The sequence below is a fragment of the Melanotaenia boesemani genome, chromosome 23 (assembly GCF_017639745.1).
Source record: "Melanotaenia boesemani isolate fMelBoe1 chromosome 23, fMelBoe1.pri, whole genome shotgun sequence".
NCBI classification, from domain to species: domain Eukaryota; kingdom Metazoa; phylum Chordata; class Actinopteri; order Atheriniformes; family Melanotaeniidae; genus Melanotaenia; species Melanotaenia boesemani.
In genome coordinates this window covers 20,021,992-20,037,903 of record NC_055704.1, presented here as the reverse complement: position 1 = coordinate 20,037,903, position 15,912 = coordinate 20,021,992, and the positions used below count along the sequence as shown (strand labels likewise).

Here is a 15,912-nt window from a genome sequence, read left to right as displayed (position 1 = left end):
TAAATCTTTATTATTATTATTATTATTATTATTATTATCATGGACATGCGGAAGGCATTGGCCGAGTGAAAGCTTAACTTCAAACCCTTACTGCATAACAATTTAAACACGTGTCTCAATTCAGGTTCAAAAACTCAGTATCGCAAAGAGACACGGGCACAGGAACGTTTTCTACATGACTCCTCCGCCAGGGGAACCAAAGCGATGACGGAACACCCTCGAAACATTTCCGCCATAACAAACCCGCTAGCTTAGGGTTTGGGCTAGGGCTTCAAATGTATTGTTTGAACTTGCATTTCTCAAGTGTGTAACATCGTTAGATAACGATTGCAGGGCAGTGAATTGGTTAGAATGGATTTATATTAGTATTTAAAAAGTGTCATAACGTGTAATTGTGTTTATACAGGATCGTAAATCCGAATCAGCGAAATTATAAATCAGGATAGCGTTAGCTAACAGGCTAACGCGGGGGTCAGTGACATGCTACCATAGCAGGTCGTGTGACTTCAGCTGGCAGATTATTCGGATTTTAAAACAATAAACATGACTTGAGACTGATCCGAGGTTGACAGATGGTTAAAGTGGGAAGATTTTGATAAAAGGAGGGCACTTCTGATTTACAGGCTCTTCAGAATATTTAATGATCAGAAAGCATTTTGCCGATTGTTATTTTCTCCAGGTGAGTGAACGTTCACTAACCTACAAGTAATGTAAGTTAGATAATCTCTCAAGTAACCTAAATGTCTTTTTTGGAATTGGGGTAATAAAGCGGAAGTAGACCAAACCTAAACGTAAAAACAAATATGCTAGAATATACTAAGTTTATAGAACAGTGTGACAGGAGTTGTTATAGATCGAAGTAATATTTGCTTATATTTTAGGAAATTTTCCATGTAAAACTAGTCATATCTTTATAGTGATGACAGTTCCATTATAACACGGTATTGACCATTACAGCTAATACACTTGGCTACATCTTTGATCATTGCAACCGTATATATTGGCATAGAATTACTCAGTTTACGTTACTGAATTCTTTTATAATTCTTTCAGATCAGCTCACACAGCACATTTGCAAAATGAAGATGTTCTCGGTGGCACACAAGTCTGTTTTTGTAGTGGACCACTGTCCCTACATGGCAGAATCCAGTCGTCAACAGGTGGAGTGTGATGTGTTGACAAAGAGCCGAGCACAAGGGGTTATTCCTTTGGCGCCTGTCTCTAAATCCCTGTGGACTTGTGCAGTGGAGTGCTCCATGGAGTACTGCCGGATCCTCTTCGACATTTACCCAAAGGACAAACTGGTTAGTTTGTTCTTGCAGCTGAAGCTTTGCTTTCATCACTGGTCTGCTGAAGTGATGCAGTTTAAAGTAAACATTTGGATGGAGATACTGAAAGTCCTTGGTGTTTTAGTTTGTTACATTATGGTGCTTTGATGACGTCAGCAGTGCCATTAACGTTTTCTTTATATTACAGGTTAATTACATTGTGAGTGACTCAGAATTTCACATATTGAACAGCTGGAGAAGGGAAGATCAGAGTACTCATGAGGTGACTAGCAGCCCAGTAAACCTAACTAAGCCATCTTTATGTGACATTTTATAGATAGAATAAGCGCTCTCCTTTCTCTCAATGCAGCTGATGTCAGCTCTGGCAGCTGTTGGGCCACCAAACCCACATGAGGAACCAGAATGTTGCAGCATCGTGCATGGACTAGAAGCTGCAGTGGAGTCCTTGTGCAAGATCACAGAATTGCAGCATGAGAGACGCACCGCTCTGATGGACACGGCTGAGAGAGTTGCCAATAGAGGCCGAATTGTCTGCTTAACCAATGCAAAAAGGTAACATAAAAGTGCATGGATGTTACAGACCAGGGATCACCAAATCCGGACCTCTTGGGCCAGTCTCCTGCATGTTTTAAGTGTATCCCTGCTTCTTCACACCTGACTCAAATTAATCAGCTCTAGATAGTTCTTAAGCTGCAAAACAGTTTTTTCATATATTTATAAAGGATTAAAAGCATTTCTATAATGCAGCATAATACGGTTTTTTATTTGCAATCTATCCGTGGCACCTGCATTTTGTCACACTTGTGTGCACACCCATTCTCTAAAGAATATAATTTATTTTTTCTCTTTTTGTGCTGACAGTGATACTCATGTGCGAATGTTGGAAGACTGCATCCAGGAAACAATTTTAGAGAAAAACAAGCTAGCAGCAGGTTCAGACAGGTCAGTAGAAGCTAAATTTAAGTGATGATTTCAATGTGGTTAAATTATCCTGAAATATATTAGTGCTTCTGGAATTGTACTTTTGATTTTCCTTTCAACTCACTGCTGTGGCTTTCAGGCTGATGGCCATCCAGCAGTGTGAGCTGGTTCTGGTTCACATCTACCCGCAAGGTGAGGACACGCTGGTGTCTGACCGTCCCAAGAAAGAGGTGGGTGAGGGACTGAAGGCTCAACTTCATCTCATAGCATTGTGGCACAGCTGTTATTTCTCACTTTACTTTTTCTCTCGCCATCTTAGGTCTCTCCTCTACTCACCAGTGAGGTTCACAGTGTTCGAGCTGGGAGGCACTTGGCCTCAAAACTCAACATTTTGGTCCAGCAGCACTTTGACTTGGCTTCCACCACTATAACAAACATCCCCATGAAGGTAAAAAAAAAGCTTGTTATTCTTTTTCTGTCTGCCTGTTGTGTAGTCTTGCACATCCCTTGTTAACTTGCTCAAACATTTTTTTCTTCTGCTGCCAGTAAAAAGTCTTTTGTTCACTTTGCTTTTTAATTTTATCGCCTAAATTGATGTTAATTTCTCCCTTCTCACTCATGCCATTTCATTTGCTTGTGTAATATTTTAAGTTTCTGGCCTTCCTTCCCCTTAATAACTCAAGAAACTCTGCACTCTTGTCTTTTTGTTTATCTCATCTGCACGTTGATATGACTGTGAACCTGCTGCTGGTTTCATGCTGTATTTTCTGTTTTGCTAGCCCACATTAAATGTTTGCGAACAGGTTAGTACTCTGATCACACACACATCAAACTAAGGAAAGGTTAGAGTTTACACCACATAGTGTGAATAATTTGAGCTCTACCCTTGCAAACAGTCTGTCATTAAGAGATTTTGATATGACAGTTACTCTACAGGCAACTCTGGTCTGGGAATAAAGGTTGGAATCTTGCACTGAAGGAATTGACTGTATTTTAAAAATCTAAAAACAAATTATGATAAAGTGGCTGTCTGAGACCAGCGTTGCCTCCGCTGATGTATTTATAATGTTGGTGTCTGTTAGGTGTGGATAGCTTTAAAGTTGTCCAAACTTCCCTTGGTCTCTGTCACCCTCTCTTTCAAGTCCTCCTCCCATGACACGTTCCATTTATTGTCTCAGTGTGGTCCATCGTGCTGTCTTTATGACCAGTCTTTACATTTGACCATCCCTTAAATGTCTAAACTTGTTTCAGACTTCAGCGATTTCTCTACGAGTACTGAGTGTACACGTTTGACATATCTAAAGTTGTGTTTGCAGCATTCGATGATTGTCAAGCCTGAGACCAAATATATAAAGGAGTTTAGCTGCGTTTACATGGAGCACATTTGATCAGATCGAACATCCAATTTGAATAAAACTACATCGTGTAAACATCTCGACTTCTTCAATCAGCCTTGATCAGAAAGAATGATCAATCCGATCAAGAGGGGTGGTTTAAACCTTTTCATGATTGGCTCAACTGGGAAAAATAACCATGCATACACTCATTCCGATCGTTTCTGTGGTGTATGTTGTTTCTGTGCATGCTTGAAACACGTGGAGGTTAGGTTTTCTTAAACTAAAATAAAACTGGACTGTGGTGGATACGTTTTTGTTTGAAACAGAAAAAGTTACAGATAATTGAGCATCTATATGGCAAATACGTTGTTGTGTACGCAGGTATCTCTTCTTCTGAGTTATGACACGAATGTCAAAAGCGTTACAATCTTGTTAATCTTTCCATCATGTGTAAACACAACTAATCGGATCCCTTCATTTAACATCAATGTAAACATGTCAGCTGAAATTGCCGATCATTGATTTGTCCATCTAAACGTTGTCTAGCAAAGACTAGAAAGACATAAGTAGTAAACGTGCGTGAGTCACTGAGCGAGCCAACATTTTCCCTTTACTTTTTCCATTGTCACTTCTTTCGAACATGAAATCAGCAGTGTTTTTTTACGCTGGGTGTGTGATGTTTCAGTTTTTAAAAGCCGACTTCTTTCTAACCTGTTTTTTTTTCTTTTTTATTGTCTGTGTGGATGAACAGGAAGAGCAGCATGCCAACACGTCAGCTAATTACGACGTAGAGCTCCTGCATCACAGAGACGCTCATCTGGAGTTCTTTAAAAGTGGTGGGTTTACTAAGAAGCATATTCTCATACAAGTCAGCACCGATTGTGTTTTTATTTTTTTTTTATTTTTTTTTATTGATTGGTAAAAGAAAACAGAACAAGTAGCCTTTAGTGTTTAGATTTTCCTCACTTGTAATCTAAGCAGGAGATTCTTTGACATCTTTGCTTTTATGTGCAAACTTGTTTCCAAACAAAGCTGAAATGTAAATACAATCATTTGTGAATAACTTAAAATCTTTTATTTAACTGTAAACAGCAGCGAGAGAGCAAATTCTTTCTCATTCTTGATTGAATATTTAAACTTCTTAAATGTTTGGGGTCTCCTTTGTCATAATGTGCATTTAAAAATGCTTCAGGTGTTTTCGTGCCGGACAGTTTAACACCTCAACAGGGCCAGTGCTGCCAGTTTTTGGTTGCTCCTGCACCAACTCTTGGAAACATGTTGCTAAAGTAGAGCTGAAGTACACACAATGGAATAGAATGAAACCATAGAAAAAAATATCGTAGCTGATGTTTTAAAAAAATAATTAAAATCAACAAGAAATATGCTGTTTTTGTATAATTTATAGCAGTTTACAATATTTGCAAATAAGTTCTTTAATATTTTCTTGTTAGATTGTTCTGGTTACATTTTTAATCTCTGCAGCAAATGTTTTCTTTGTATTGATATTTTTCGATATTTTGACTTCACAGATTTATCATAGAAACTAAACTTCATATTTGTTCTGCAGGAGACTTGCACATGGCTGGCAGCAGCACTCGAGAAAACGGACTGAAAGAGACAATGACGCTGAAATGGTGCACCCCAAGAACAAACAACATAGGTGGGGCCTGTCAACCATGGATGGATGGATGGATGGATAGATGTGTTTTGATGGGCTTAAAAGAGTGAATACCTGTGGCAGGAAAGACTTCCTGTATCTGCCCTTGTGTCTAACAGCTTGTTAGAGCCCTACTTTCCACCACCAGTAATAAACTGAGAGGTTATTATTACCTCTCGGTTATTGATTTTGATAAGTTGTAATTTTTTTTAGCACAATTTAGAGAAAAATATCTTATTTATTTTTATCAAATTACTGAAGATTTAAATGAGTCTGTTTGGTGGTTTGTAAACATGTGTAGGAATAAAGTATGAAAAAAAAAATACAAAGTGATGAAGTAAATTTTTTTCTTTCCTTTTCAGAGCTACATTACTGCACAGGAGCATATCGCATCTCCCCAACAGACGTAAACAGTCGACCCTCGTCATGTTTAACCAACTTTCTTCTGAACGGTAAGCTGGATAAACCTCTTAAATCGAGATAAGATTCATTTTTCTTGTCTGTTCATTATGTGTTGTAGTCATCCTGGGATGGTGAAGCGAGATTTATTTGCTTGTGAAAACCTTTTTTTCAGGCAAGTGTTGGTTTATTGATCTCTTGTTTTCACCAAAGGTCGATCGGTGCTGCTGGAGCAGCCAAGGAAGTCGGGGTCAAAGGTCATCAGTCATATGCTCAGCAGCCATGGTGGTGAGATCTTCCTACATGTGCTCAACAGCAACCGCTCCATCTTAGAGGACCCGCCCTCCATTAGTGAGGGCTGCGGAGGCCGAGTGACAGACTACAGAATCACTGTATGTTAAACTCACAGAAGCTGTGCTCAAATACACGGCTAAACTCTTCTGATTGTAATCCAGTTTTTCTTTCACTCAGGATTTTGGTGAATTTATGAGGGAAAACCGGCTGACTCCTGTTTCAGAGTCTTCCCATGATCCCTCTGGAAAGCTGCCAGTTGAGAGAGCCAAAGCTCAGCTGGAACGTTACACCAGATACTGGCCGATGATCATTTCCCAGACCACTATCTTCAACATGCAGGCGGTCAGCACCATCTTCAGATTCAATCCTCTATTAATTACCTCTACCAGAGATTTTTCCTTAATAATTCACTTCCTAAATGTTTGGAACATTTGTTCTTCATCTGTGTGTTCTTCCAACAGGTTGTTCCTCTTGCAAACCTGATAGTGAAAGAGACTCTCACTGAAGAGGACGTTCTGACCTGCCAGAAAACCGTCTACAACCTGGTGGATATGGAGAGGAAGAACGACCCACTCCCCATTTCCACAGTGGGATCCAGAGGCAAAGGTCCCAAAAGGTATTTCCTCAGATACTGACAGCTTTGACAAAACTTCACACCCTCCATTCTTTGCATTTCCCCAAGAATGAGCATCAACCACAGGTTCAGACAGCAAACAGCCTGCAGGATCGGTTATATGTCTGCTTTGGTGTCACCTCCAGGGATGAACAGTACCGTATAATGTGGAATGAGCTGGAAACATTGGTGAAAACTCACTCCGGCGCCACAGACAGACACCAGCGAGTGCTGGACTGCATCATTGCCTGTCGCAGCAAACCTCCAGAGGAGGAGGAAAGGAAGAAGAGAGGGAGGAAGAGGGAAGATAGAGAGGACAGGACAGAGAAAAATGGCAGCAAAGAGACAGAAGACAAAAGCTGGCAGGACTCCGAGAGGTCAGTAAAACATGTTTGACAAGTTTGTTGTCCTTCATCTGCAGCTCTCTCTTCCCATGACCCTCTTTGACTGAATTATCTAAATTAAATTGTGGAAAGAGGCTTCCAGTAATATCTGTTTTCATGCTACACTCTGCTGAAGACTAAAAGGTTTGCTGGAGAAGGAAGAACAGGAGTCAGAGGTGATCAAAGATTCCCCGGACTCACCGGAGCCGCTCAACAAGAAGCCCCGCCTGATCGTGGAGGAGGTTCAACCTCCAGAGAGAGCAAAAGGTTCAGGTACTCATCGTCTTTTTCTGTGTTCAGAATGAAGAGGAAACACGGTGAAATCATTATCTTTAACAAACATCCAACAAAAACTACTTATGCTGGATTTCTCTTGTTGTTTACAACCAGATCTACACATTTTGTTTTTTATGTTGGAGATAAATAGGACATCAGTTTTTGACTTTGCCCAACTAAATTGGACTCATAAAGCTTTTAAAACCCAGCATTCAAAGAACATATTAATCCTATAAAAACAAAATCAGGACATTTAAGAACTGAAACATTTCTGTCCCTTTTGTTTTTTGTATGCAGTTAAGACTGATGTTAAAGTCTACGTCAGTCATATTCCAGACTTTCCTGCATTAAGACTCAGAATCCATTCGAAAGCATTTCTTATAAACAGCCTTCACTGGTTTTGCATAAACTTTTTAAACCCCCCCTCTCTCTCTCTGCAGGTCCCGTCTCCCTCCTCTCAATGTGGACCAATCGAATCACTGCAGCCAATTCCAGGAAGCACCAACAGTTTGTTGGACGTGCGAGCTCCGTTAACAGCAAGTTTGAGTTGTACCAGCATCTCAAAGACGAGAATGGGTGTGTTATTTGGACAAAAAAGCAAAGAAAAATGGCTCACCATTAGTGGTTGCATTACTGACCTTTTAACTTAACCTCTGTTGACAGGATGGATGTTCATGAGAATGGGAAGGTCTCCAGATGATGTTTCCACAGATCTGTTGCTTCGACTCGTGTGTGGATGAGATTGTGGATCACAGTATTTTTCAAACCTGGAAGTCATCTCATGCTCCCATCGTACACTCTAGGACATCGAGATGAAGATAACGATGAACTCAAAAAGGGGAATTTATCATTTTTTATCTTGAATTTTGTAGATATGTTGCTCACAGATTGTGTGACACAATAAAATTGTCTGCGGAAAGTGTTGCTTTTGAATTTTGTACAAATCAGACATAATGTCTTTAATTTTAATCAAGAGAAGAGATAACTTCTTTGTACTTTCCAAAGTGGTGAGCAATCACAAAACTTCTGTCCTTATGTGCAAGTTAAGGTTTTTGTTTCAATCTACCTACTTTTATGGGTAGTTGACCATTTAACATAAATGGTGTTTACTGTTGAGGGACTGACTGGTGTTCTGTTGTTAGAAATACTAAAAATCAGAGAGTTTTGGTTTCCCATTCATAATCCGACGAGAGCTGCCACTCATCATTTGAAAGGCCGATCCACAGTCTCAGCGGTGGAGGAGGCAGCTCAGGTTGGAAGATCGGCGGACGCCTTGGTCTCGTGGACGTCCACTCTCTGCTTTGAACTGACAGCAGCTGACCTGCAGGCCAAATCGCGTCTGTTCTTGACCATCTGTGATGTCTGTAGAAGTAGACACCTGCAGCAACGATGAGAACGACCAGGATGAGAAGACAAATGATCAGAAGAGCCGTCAGCACGCCGGTTATCCAGTATTGTGTGTCTTTCGGCTGTGAGGTGGGAGGGGGAGCTGGTGATACAGAGATGCAGGCGTTGGAGGTGGAAGTATTGGAATCTAAAAATGGAGTCAGTGTACTGTGGACAGCCGGGGTGGCGCTACTGACTGCTGGAGTTGGAGAAACAGGAATACACTCTGATCTTAAACTCACTTTGGTGATGGGGAATTCTGGAAGCATTGCTTTTCTGAAAGCAGGATGGACTGATCCATCTGTAGAGCACATTGCCAACCACATCTTTTGAACACGATCAATGTGACAGTGTATCAGTCTTATCTGGTCCATTTCACACAGACTGTAATTATACCAAGACACTACAGTGGACCCAGAAGTCATGGAAACAACAGAAAGATGGTGGCTGCTTGAGCTGTTGAAGAACCTTGATAGTTTTCTCAGCAGGAGCTCCACCCTGTGGCGGTGACGGAGCATGGAGTGGAGGCTGCGTTGAACTGTCATAGTGAAAATGTGGCAGGGCTTTACAGTACGGCAGCTCAGATCCAGGGTCACAGACAGCCGGGTGCTCAGGCCCTGACTGTCTGAGGCTATGAGGAGGAGATCCTGAGGAGCAAACTGTAGATCCACCTCTAGAGGAACACCGTGAAGCTCCAACCCTTCCAGAGCTAACCATGTACCGACACTGATGGGGGGCCTGTCAATCAGCTGCAGCTCCAAAGACAAAGTGTCTGAATTACCATCCTCTGGATCCACAAAGGTGTGAGGAGGGATTGTGTAGTGAAAGGGGAGACCAACAGTAGCTGTCAGTGGTGGAATAGACTGCAACACTTCAGGTGGGAGGTTTATGGAACCTGAAACATGATATAGTTAAAAGTGTTACATGGAAAGGAGAAATTGATGCATGTAGAGCTGTAGCTAAAAAAAATCATATTAAGTGTGCATTAATAGTGTACATTGAATTCTGGAAAGCAAAATGATAAGAAAATCTGAAACTTTCATTCAAACAATGTATAAAACTGGGACACGCATACATGCACATGTCACATTGTTGTCACTGTCTGACAAAAGTAATGATTACTGCTTTTGCTCAGAAACATATTCATATGTCTTCCTCAGCCTCCTTCACTGTGGTTTATTTGCTTGTCACACAAACAACTGATACGTACTTGAAATGGAAGCTGAGGAGCTTGTTGGCTGGACTGAAGTCTGTCCTCTTGCTGATGAAGGGCTGACAGTCTGTAATGATGTTAATAAGGAGGCTGACATCTCATTTGCAGCAGATGTTTGGCAGATAAACAATGAATTCTCCAAACTGACACAGTTTGCACTGAGGTCGTTTGTGCTTTGGGTTGTGTGTAGTATGCCTTGTAGACGGGTCTCTGATAAACTGAGGGGAAGATTAGAAGTCTTTCTGACAGAGAGGTCCTCTGTTGATACTCCAAACAAAAAAGCAGATTTATTGGACTTCATTTGCCACTCTGAAAGATCTGTTGAGGGGCTGATGGGGGGTGTTGAAACATATTTCACCAAAGATGTTTGAGAACCACTCAGATACCTCTTGTCAAGCGACATACTGGTCAAACATTCCTCAGTTTCTGTGCTTTCATAGGAGATGCTTTTGATTGGTGGGTTAAAACCATTCCCATCCTGTGCTACAGATGTGCCACATAATGGAAATGAGGGGTCTAGACTGACTGGTTGGGGACTGGATGATGTAGTGTACGACTCCTGAGCAGTAGAGGGTGCAGTGGGATCATAAAGTCCGTCTGACACTGGTCTGTTAGGCAAGAATACTGAAACTGGATGAGTTGGGGTTGGTGGATTTATAGTCAGAAGTGTTATATTTCCAGGGATTATTGATATGTAAGGAAATAGCTGCACTGACTGTATGTTTTGCAGACTGCTGCTAATTGTCACCACTGTTGGGTTTTCTGTAAAAGATGCATCTTTAAACAATGATGGGACAGTGAGGATTTCAGGGGGGTCTGATGAAAGGGAGCTCACAGGCCAAGACGCAGATGTTGGTAAGAACAAACTCAAAGACTGTGTTTGTCCATTTTGCAAAGAAGCAGCATCAGGAGGTGAAAATGTAGAAAAAATCAGTGACATCAGAGATGATACTTTGAATGATTCTTCAGATGAAGCTGGATTTGTCTTCTCAGGTGTTTTGCGCTGTTCATTAAAAACACCCTGATCAGATGGTAAAACTGGTGTAAATGTTGGTACAGGCGGCTCAGAAAAGGATGTTGAGAGCGAAGGCTCCATTTCTGTTTGTCCAGGCAATGTTAGCGGACCAGCTAATGTGCTTGATGACACTGGCTGTGTTGTTGGGTGCAAATTTACATCCTGATTCAACCCAGATGGAGCAAGGAGCAATTTTAGGATCATATCAAAGCAGTGAGTTGCTTTAAACAGCTCAGTCACTAAACACAGTGACACATGTGGAAACAGATGAGTGGATGGGCTTTTGTTTGATAAGTACAGAGACTGTGAGGTCTTTGATGTCAAGCTCAGTGACAAGACATCTTTGTAGTTCTCTTTTGAAAGTGGATGAGAAACAGACGTAGGGTTGATAAGTGCTGATTTGACAGTGACAGAGTCTTCAAACTGTGTGTCGACTGTATGACCTAGGAAAGAGAAAGTGCAGCATTTCTGATTATTGTCAGTTTTAATGGTATATCTTTTTAATAATAATGAATTGGATGACTACAAGCCTGTGTAAAGTGAACAAAAATGAAACGGTCATACAAAAGATGAAATATATAAAAACAGATCTATAAATGCTTCCTTTCATTGGGCACAAAATCATTTGAAATGTAGTTAAAAGAGTCGAAATTCAAAATATTCCCTTTTTATTGGAAAACATCGATCCTGCGTCACCCAAACAAAAAAGTAAAGCGACAATCCGGCTTGTTATCAGTGCATTACTTCAAAGCTGTAGATGGCATGGGTTACTTCACCAGTAAAGCAGAACTTCGTCTACAAGTGTTAATGCAGTGTATTCTGCTCTCTAGAAGCAGTTTATTTTTTTGAGAAAGGTTTTGCTTATTTCAGAAAGACAACTTCAAAATTCAGTGTTACGATTGTGTAAACTTATTGAAAAAGAGTCCAGAAGCTAAACTGGCTAATTTTTTCCCTTTTATGCTCTTTCTTATTATTTCCACTGTGATGAAGAACTTAATAACTTTTTTAGAATCCTAATCTAAATTTGATTCATTTTAATCCATCCTTTTAATAACACATAGCATGCGATCCATGCCTACCATATTTCCATCACCATATTACCCTATATGTCCTATTCATAAATGCACACAGCTGTCACGGTCAAGTCATTACAACATATGATCTGCATGACTAAACACCCAGAACAATCCCATACAGTCATATAGGACTCAACAACAGCGGACGTACCCTGTGCACTCACTGTGGGCTGACTGTCTGAGTCAGTGCGGATGGCTCTGTTAGATTCAGTGCAGACGGGGGTTTCCTGTTGAGGTCGCAGGGTCAGACGAGTGGGGAGTGCTTCTCTGTCAAGGGGTCCATGTGTCAGTATGGAGGTGACACTGTGGGGGGCCAGCGAGGGGTCAGAGCGGTTTGGTCGACATGATTTTAAGAGAGCTCTGGTGTCAAAGCTTTCCAAGTCCAATATGGTGTGAACAATATTTTTGATTGTTGATGCATGTGTAGGCAAATATGAGGAGGCTTGTTGCTCCAGGAGAGAGTTAACAGCTGTGGAGGGGAAAGTTAGGAGTTCCTGCATTTTTTGTATTCGAGTTGTTGCTAAATGAACCTCTGACTGATAGATATGTGAACGAAAATCAGTCTGTCTGGCAACAGAGTCAGAGATGACAGCTTTTGAATCCTGTGTGTGTGTTGGTTCTTGCTTTCTCTCCACAAAATGCAACAAACTAGTTGACCAACTTGGTTCCAGATTAAAAAACAGAGCATATCTGTGTTGGACCAGAGTTGTATGCAGAAAAGTCTTTTCAGGAGCAGGTGTAACTTTCTGCACATACAAGTCTCTCTTAACTCTACATTCCCCTCCACTGGCTGCACATAGCACCCTCCATCCAAGAACAGGAGCTCCCAGCAAACTCCCCAAATGCCCAGTCTTCACACTGTGCTCCAGAACCTTTGCTAAATCAATCTGTTGCTCCTCTTTGTGGCAACCGATGGACCACAGAAGTTCAGCAACATCTACCGTAACATCCTGTTTATCTGCAAGCCCACCTTGCATACTAACTCTGAGTTTCTCTTGTTTTTGTGAAGAACGTTGTCCTGAAAATAATGAGAAATGGCTGACCAGGACGTGAAGGTGGTCAGCCATGATGCTGATCAAATGGATACGCTGACTGCCGTCAAGAGACGAAGGGTTCAGCTGTAGGAGAAGGCTAGCCCAGAAGATCATTTCCCCTTCAGAGCAGGACAAGGTATTCCTGTAGGAGGGAGACAAAACTGTTTTTTTTCCTGTCCTTTCAAGTCCCACAAAAAGGCCAAAAGCAGCCTTAAATTCATGCAGCTAAAGTCTGAGATGGTTTTATTATTAGGCAAAAACACACATCAGTGGAAATATGTCTATCCAAGACCTAAGAGGAAAACACAAAGACCTCCAAATAAAAAAACTCAACATGGTAGAGAAAACTGAAAAAGAAAAAATGGATGTTATATGGCGTAAACACTATCAGGATCATCCACACTGTGAAAAGCATTCCAACATCAAGCCCTGTAATGGTACAGGGGTGTATTCTTGCATTTGGCACAATGCATACGCTCTTCGCAAAAGTGCAATATAAGCTGCCTTTAACGTAACATTTCTTTTTCCAGAAACATCCATGCCCATTTTCTATTTCAACAAAATAATATAGAATCACATTCTGGATATGCTACAAAGGCACACCTACAGAAAAAGATGGATTTCTTCCAAAACATATCAGCACACAGTTTAACATGTGATACTTGGAACATGAGTCATGCAGAGTCCTCTTACTGTACAGGGTTCTTCTCAGTCCTGTTCAGGATGTATAGATAAAAGTGTGCATTGCAATTTTCTTTGTTGACTGACAACTGGAGGTGATATGTCCCACAATCTTCACTCAGAGCCAAGCCAGCAAGAATGGCAGTCTGCTGCCTAAACATCATCCAGCTGGGCAAAGTTTGTCCATCAGCCAGTGATAGCTGAGTAGTAAAAGGGAAGGCAAGTTTATTTGTATAGCGCATTTCATGTACAAGACAATTCAACGTGCTTTGCATAAAACATTAAAAGCATAACATGTGAAGAGCATAAAAGCTGAACGCTGCCTCTCCATGTTTGATTTGTGATGGAGAGAAAGCTTTTATAAACATTTCAATGGTATTTACAACAATGTACCATTTCTTGATAACCTCTCTTTGTCTGTTCCATCACCACAACCATGGAAATATTCAGACCTTTAGAGATGACTACATCCAGACTGGGTCCTCTGTTTCACATGCTGAGTAAGACTGAGACACAATTCTTTGGTTCCTCTGTCCTCCAGGTTATCAGCATGAATGTTAAAATCACCAACAATAACTACACGGTCAAAGTCAACACAGATTATTGACAGCAGTTCAGCAAAGTCATCGAAAAACGTTGCAGTGTTTAGGTGGTCTGTATATGTCAAGGAACAACACATGAGACAAGGAGGTCATCTGGAGAACCACATATTTGAATGAGGCAAAGTTTTTATAAGATATCTGTTATGTTGGAGGGAGTCATTAAAGCAAACAACCACTCCTCCACCTTTCTGATGTGATCTAGCTTCACTCAGAGCCGAAGTTTGGAGGGGTCGCTTCTATAAGCTCAACCAAATCATTTTCTCTAAATGACCCAGTACCCCAGATTTCAGGACACCTTTCATCTAAGCTGACAGAATTCAAAATTAAAGATTCAAAAAGGCAGCAAAAACTAAGCTAAATGTATTAGATTGAAACAAAACAGTGTCCTTAGAAGAATTAAACTCAGGCAGCACTCTCCCTGAACCAAATACTGGAACTCCAACGTGATCATGATATGACCTGTAATAGGGCTATTATGTCTGATGTCAACTAGATGTGTTGCTTAATTTTACATCATCTGGAACTTGTACAGGTCCTTTCTTGGTCCACTTGACCAGATAACAGAACAATAACCAAGAGCCAAAACTAATGATTGTATGATCTGACTTAATGATCAATAAAACATTTATAAAATATGACTAGAACTACGAGTTTGGATTTGACCATATTTAAGAACAGCTTAAATATTTTGATCTACCTGGTTAGTTAAACAAGGTTCATCTGTTAAGTAATTCCCTGCTCACCTGGTAATGTTGCAGATGTCCTGTGTTTGCAGGAATAGGGAGCCTCAAAAAGAAAGGGGATCCTGCCATTGACGTGAAGTTAGGAAACTTCCCTGCTTTGGTCCCCATAAGACAGCGTTGCGTTAAACTCTGACTGTACAAGACGTGGAAAAGAAGCAATAGTCTGAAATAGAAGTCTGTGGTTTGAGGTGGCAGGAGGATCTTATAGTTAAATGATGAGTGCTTGAATGGGAGGTTGTCCATGTCCTTCTACTGTGGGACTATGTCCACATAACACTCCAGTCCTTAATAATATTCAATCTTCAGTTTTCAGAAGGTAATAAATCCTACAAATGATTTCCTTGAAATTAAAAAAGGCCCTTGGGTCCAGTCCTCATGCTGCAGTATGCCTTCATCTTTTATCACTCTGTCATGAAAAAACTTATGATAGTATCTTCTGCAGGCCGGTTGATCAGCGAAGTTAAAAGAAGCCAAAAATTGTTAAAGCAAAGTTCAACCAACAAACAGTGTATGCTTACACCTTCACTGAACCTGATCTCCAGTCATTAATGAAGCTAACTGTTTTGCTATCCTGCTTTGGAGGTCCAGTAGTGGTTGCTAGGATACAAAAAAAGACACTCTCACTTACTTCTGTGTCAAAGGATCCCAGACACTTGATCTCATGAGCGTGTAAGTTTTTGTTATAGCACTCTTATTTATCGGATTACAGATCATTCAACCAGTCTTGAAGTTGTTTGGAGAAGTTAAGTGACAAAAAGATGATAATAGGAACATAAAAGTTTAAATGGCAATTATAGCAAATAAAATGGGGGAAAAAAAACCCAAAACAGACATCCTTTAATTTAAATTATGCAAAGACAGAAGTTTTCGAGGACAGCATCTTCAACAGAAGAAAAGACTGAAGATTCTCCAACCTGGACTGCAGCTGCAGAGCTGGACTGTCCTCGTCATTATTTCTTTCTCCTGAGACCCAAGCTTTAGTTTCACTTGCAT

General features: G+C 40.7%; 2 protein-coding genes across 7 annotated transcripts in view; one reads left to right on the top strand and one right to left on the bottom strand.

The window, feature by feature from the left end:
* The window catches only part of LOC121634810, a 29,715-nt gene that overhangs the window by 1,144 nt on the left and 12,659 nt on the right, over nt 1-15,912 (bottom strand). For all 3 annotated transcript variants that reach the window (XM_041977736.1, XM_041977739.1, XM_041977738.1), the window contains exon 15: nt 15,195-15,203. The gene's annotated coding sequence lies outside the window, so the exon portion shown is untranslated. The remainder of the gene's footprint in view (nt 1-15,194; nt 15,204-15,912) is intronic.
* Nucleotides 104-8,088, top strand: ints13 (integrator complex subunit 13). 4 transcript variants are annotated; one of them, XM_041977743.1, is made up of 18 exons: nt 104-679; nt 1,054-1,304; nt 1,477-1,551; nt 1,639-1,841; nt 2,151-2,231; nt 2,350-2,440; nt 2,530-2,658; nt 2,990-3,013; nt 4,299-4,383; nt 5,115-5,207; nt 5,567-5,656; nt 5,817-5,995; nt 6,075-6,239; nt 6,359-6,513; nt 6,657-6,887; nt 7,030-7,160; nt 7,610-7,745; nt 7,833-8,088. In XM_041977743.1, exons 2-18 carry the CDS (start codon nt 1,080-1,082, stop codon nt 7,867-7,869), a joined length of 2,130 nt encoding a protein of 709 aa, XP_041833677.1. In that variant the 5' UTR covers nt 104-679; nt 1,054-1,079; the 3' UTR covers nt 7,870-8,088. The 4 variants fall into 4 exon arrangements, with proteins under 4 accessions (XP_041833677.1, XP_041833679.1, XP_041833676.1 ...); XM_041977742.1 differs by having other exon boundaries at nt 109-679; nt 7,030-7,166; XM_041977745.1 differs by lacking the exon at nt 2,990-3,013 and having other exon boundaries at nt 107-679.

What these genes read in the sequence shown, in the direction of transcription:
- ints13 (XM_041977742.1), top strand. Translation starts at nt 1,080, where the DNA reads ATGAAGATGTTCTCGGTGGCACACAAGTCTGTTTTTGTAGTGGACCAC. An exon ending in TGCTTAACCAATGCAAAAAG is followed by an intron (nt 1,842 to 2,150) that starts GTAACATAAAAG and finishes TTGTGCTGACAG; the next exon opens with TGATACTCATGTGCGAATGT. An exon ending in CTGACCGTCCCAAGAAAGAG is followed by an intron (nt 2,441 to 2,529) that starts GTGGGTGAGGGA and finishes TCGCCATCTTAG; the next exon opens with GTCTCTCCTCTACTCACCAG.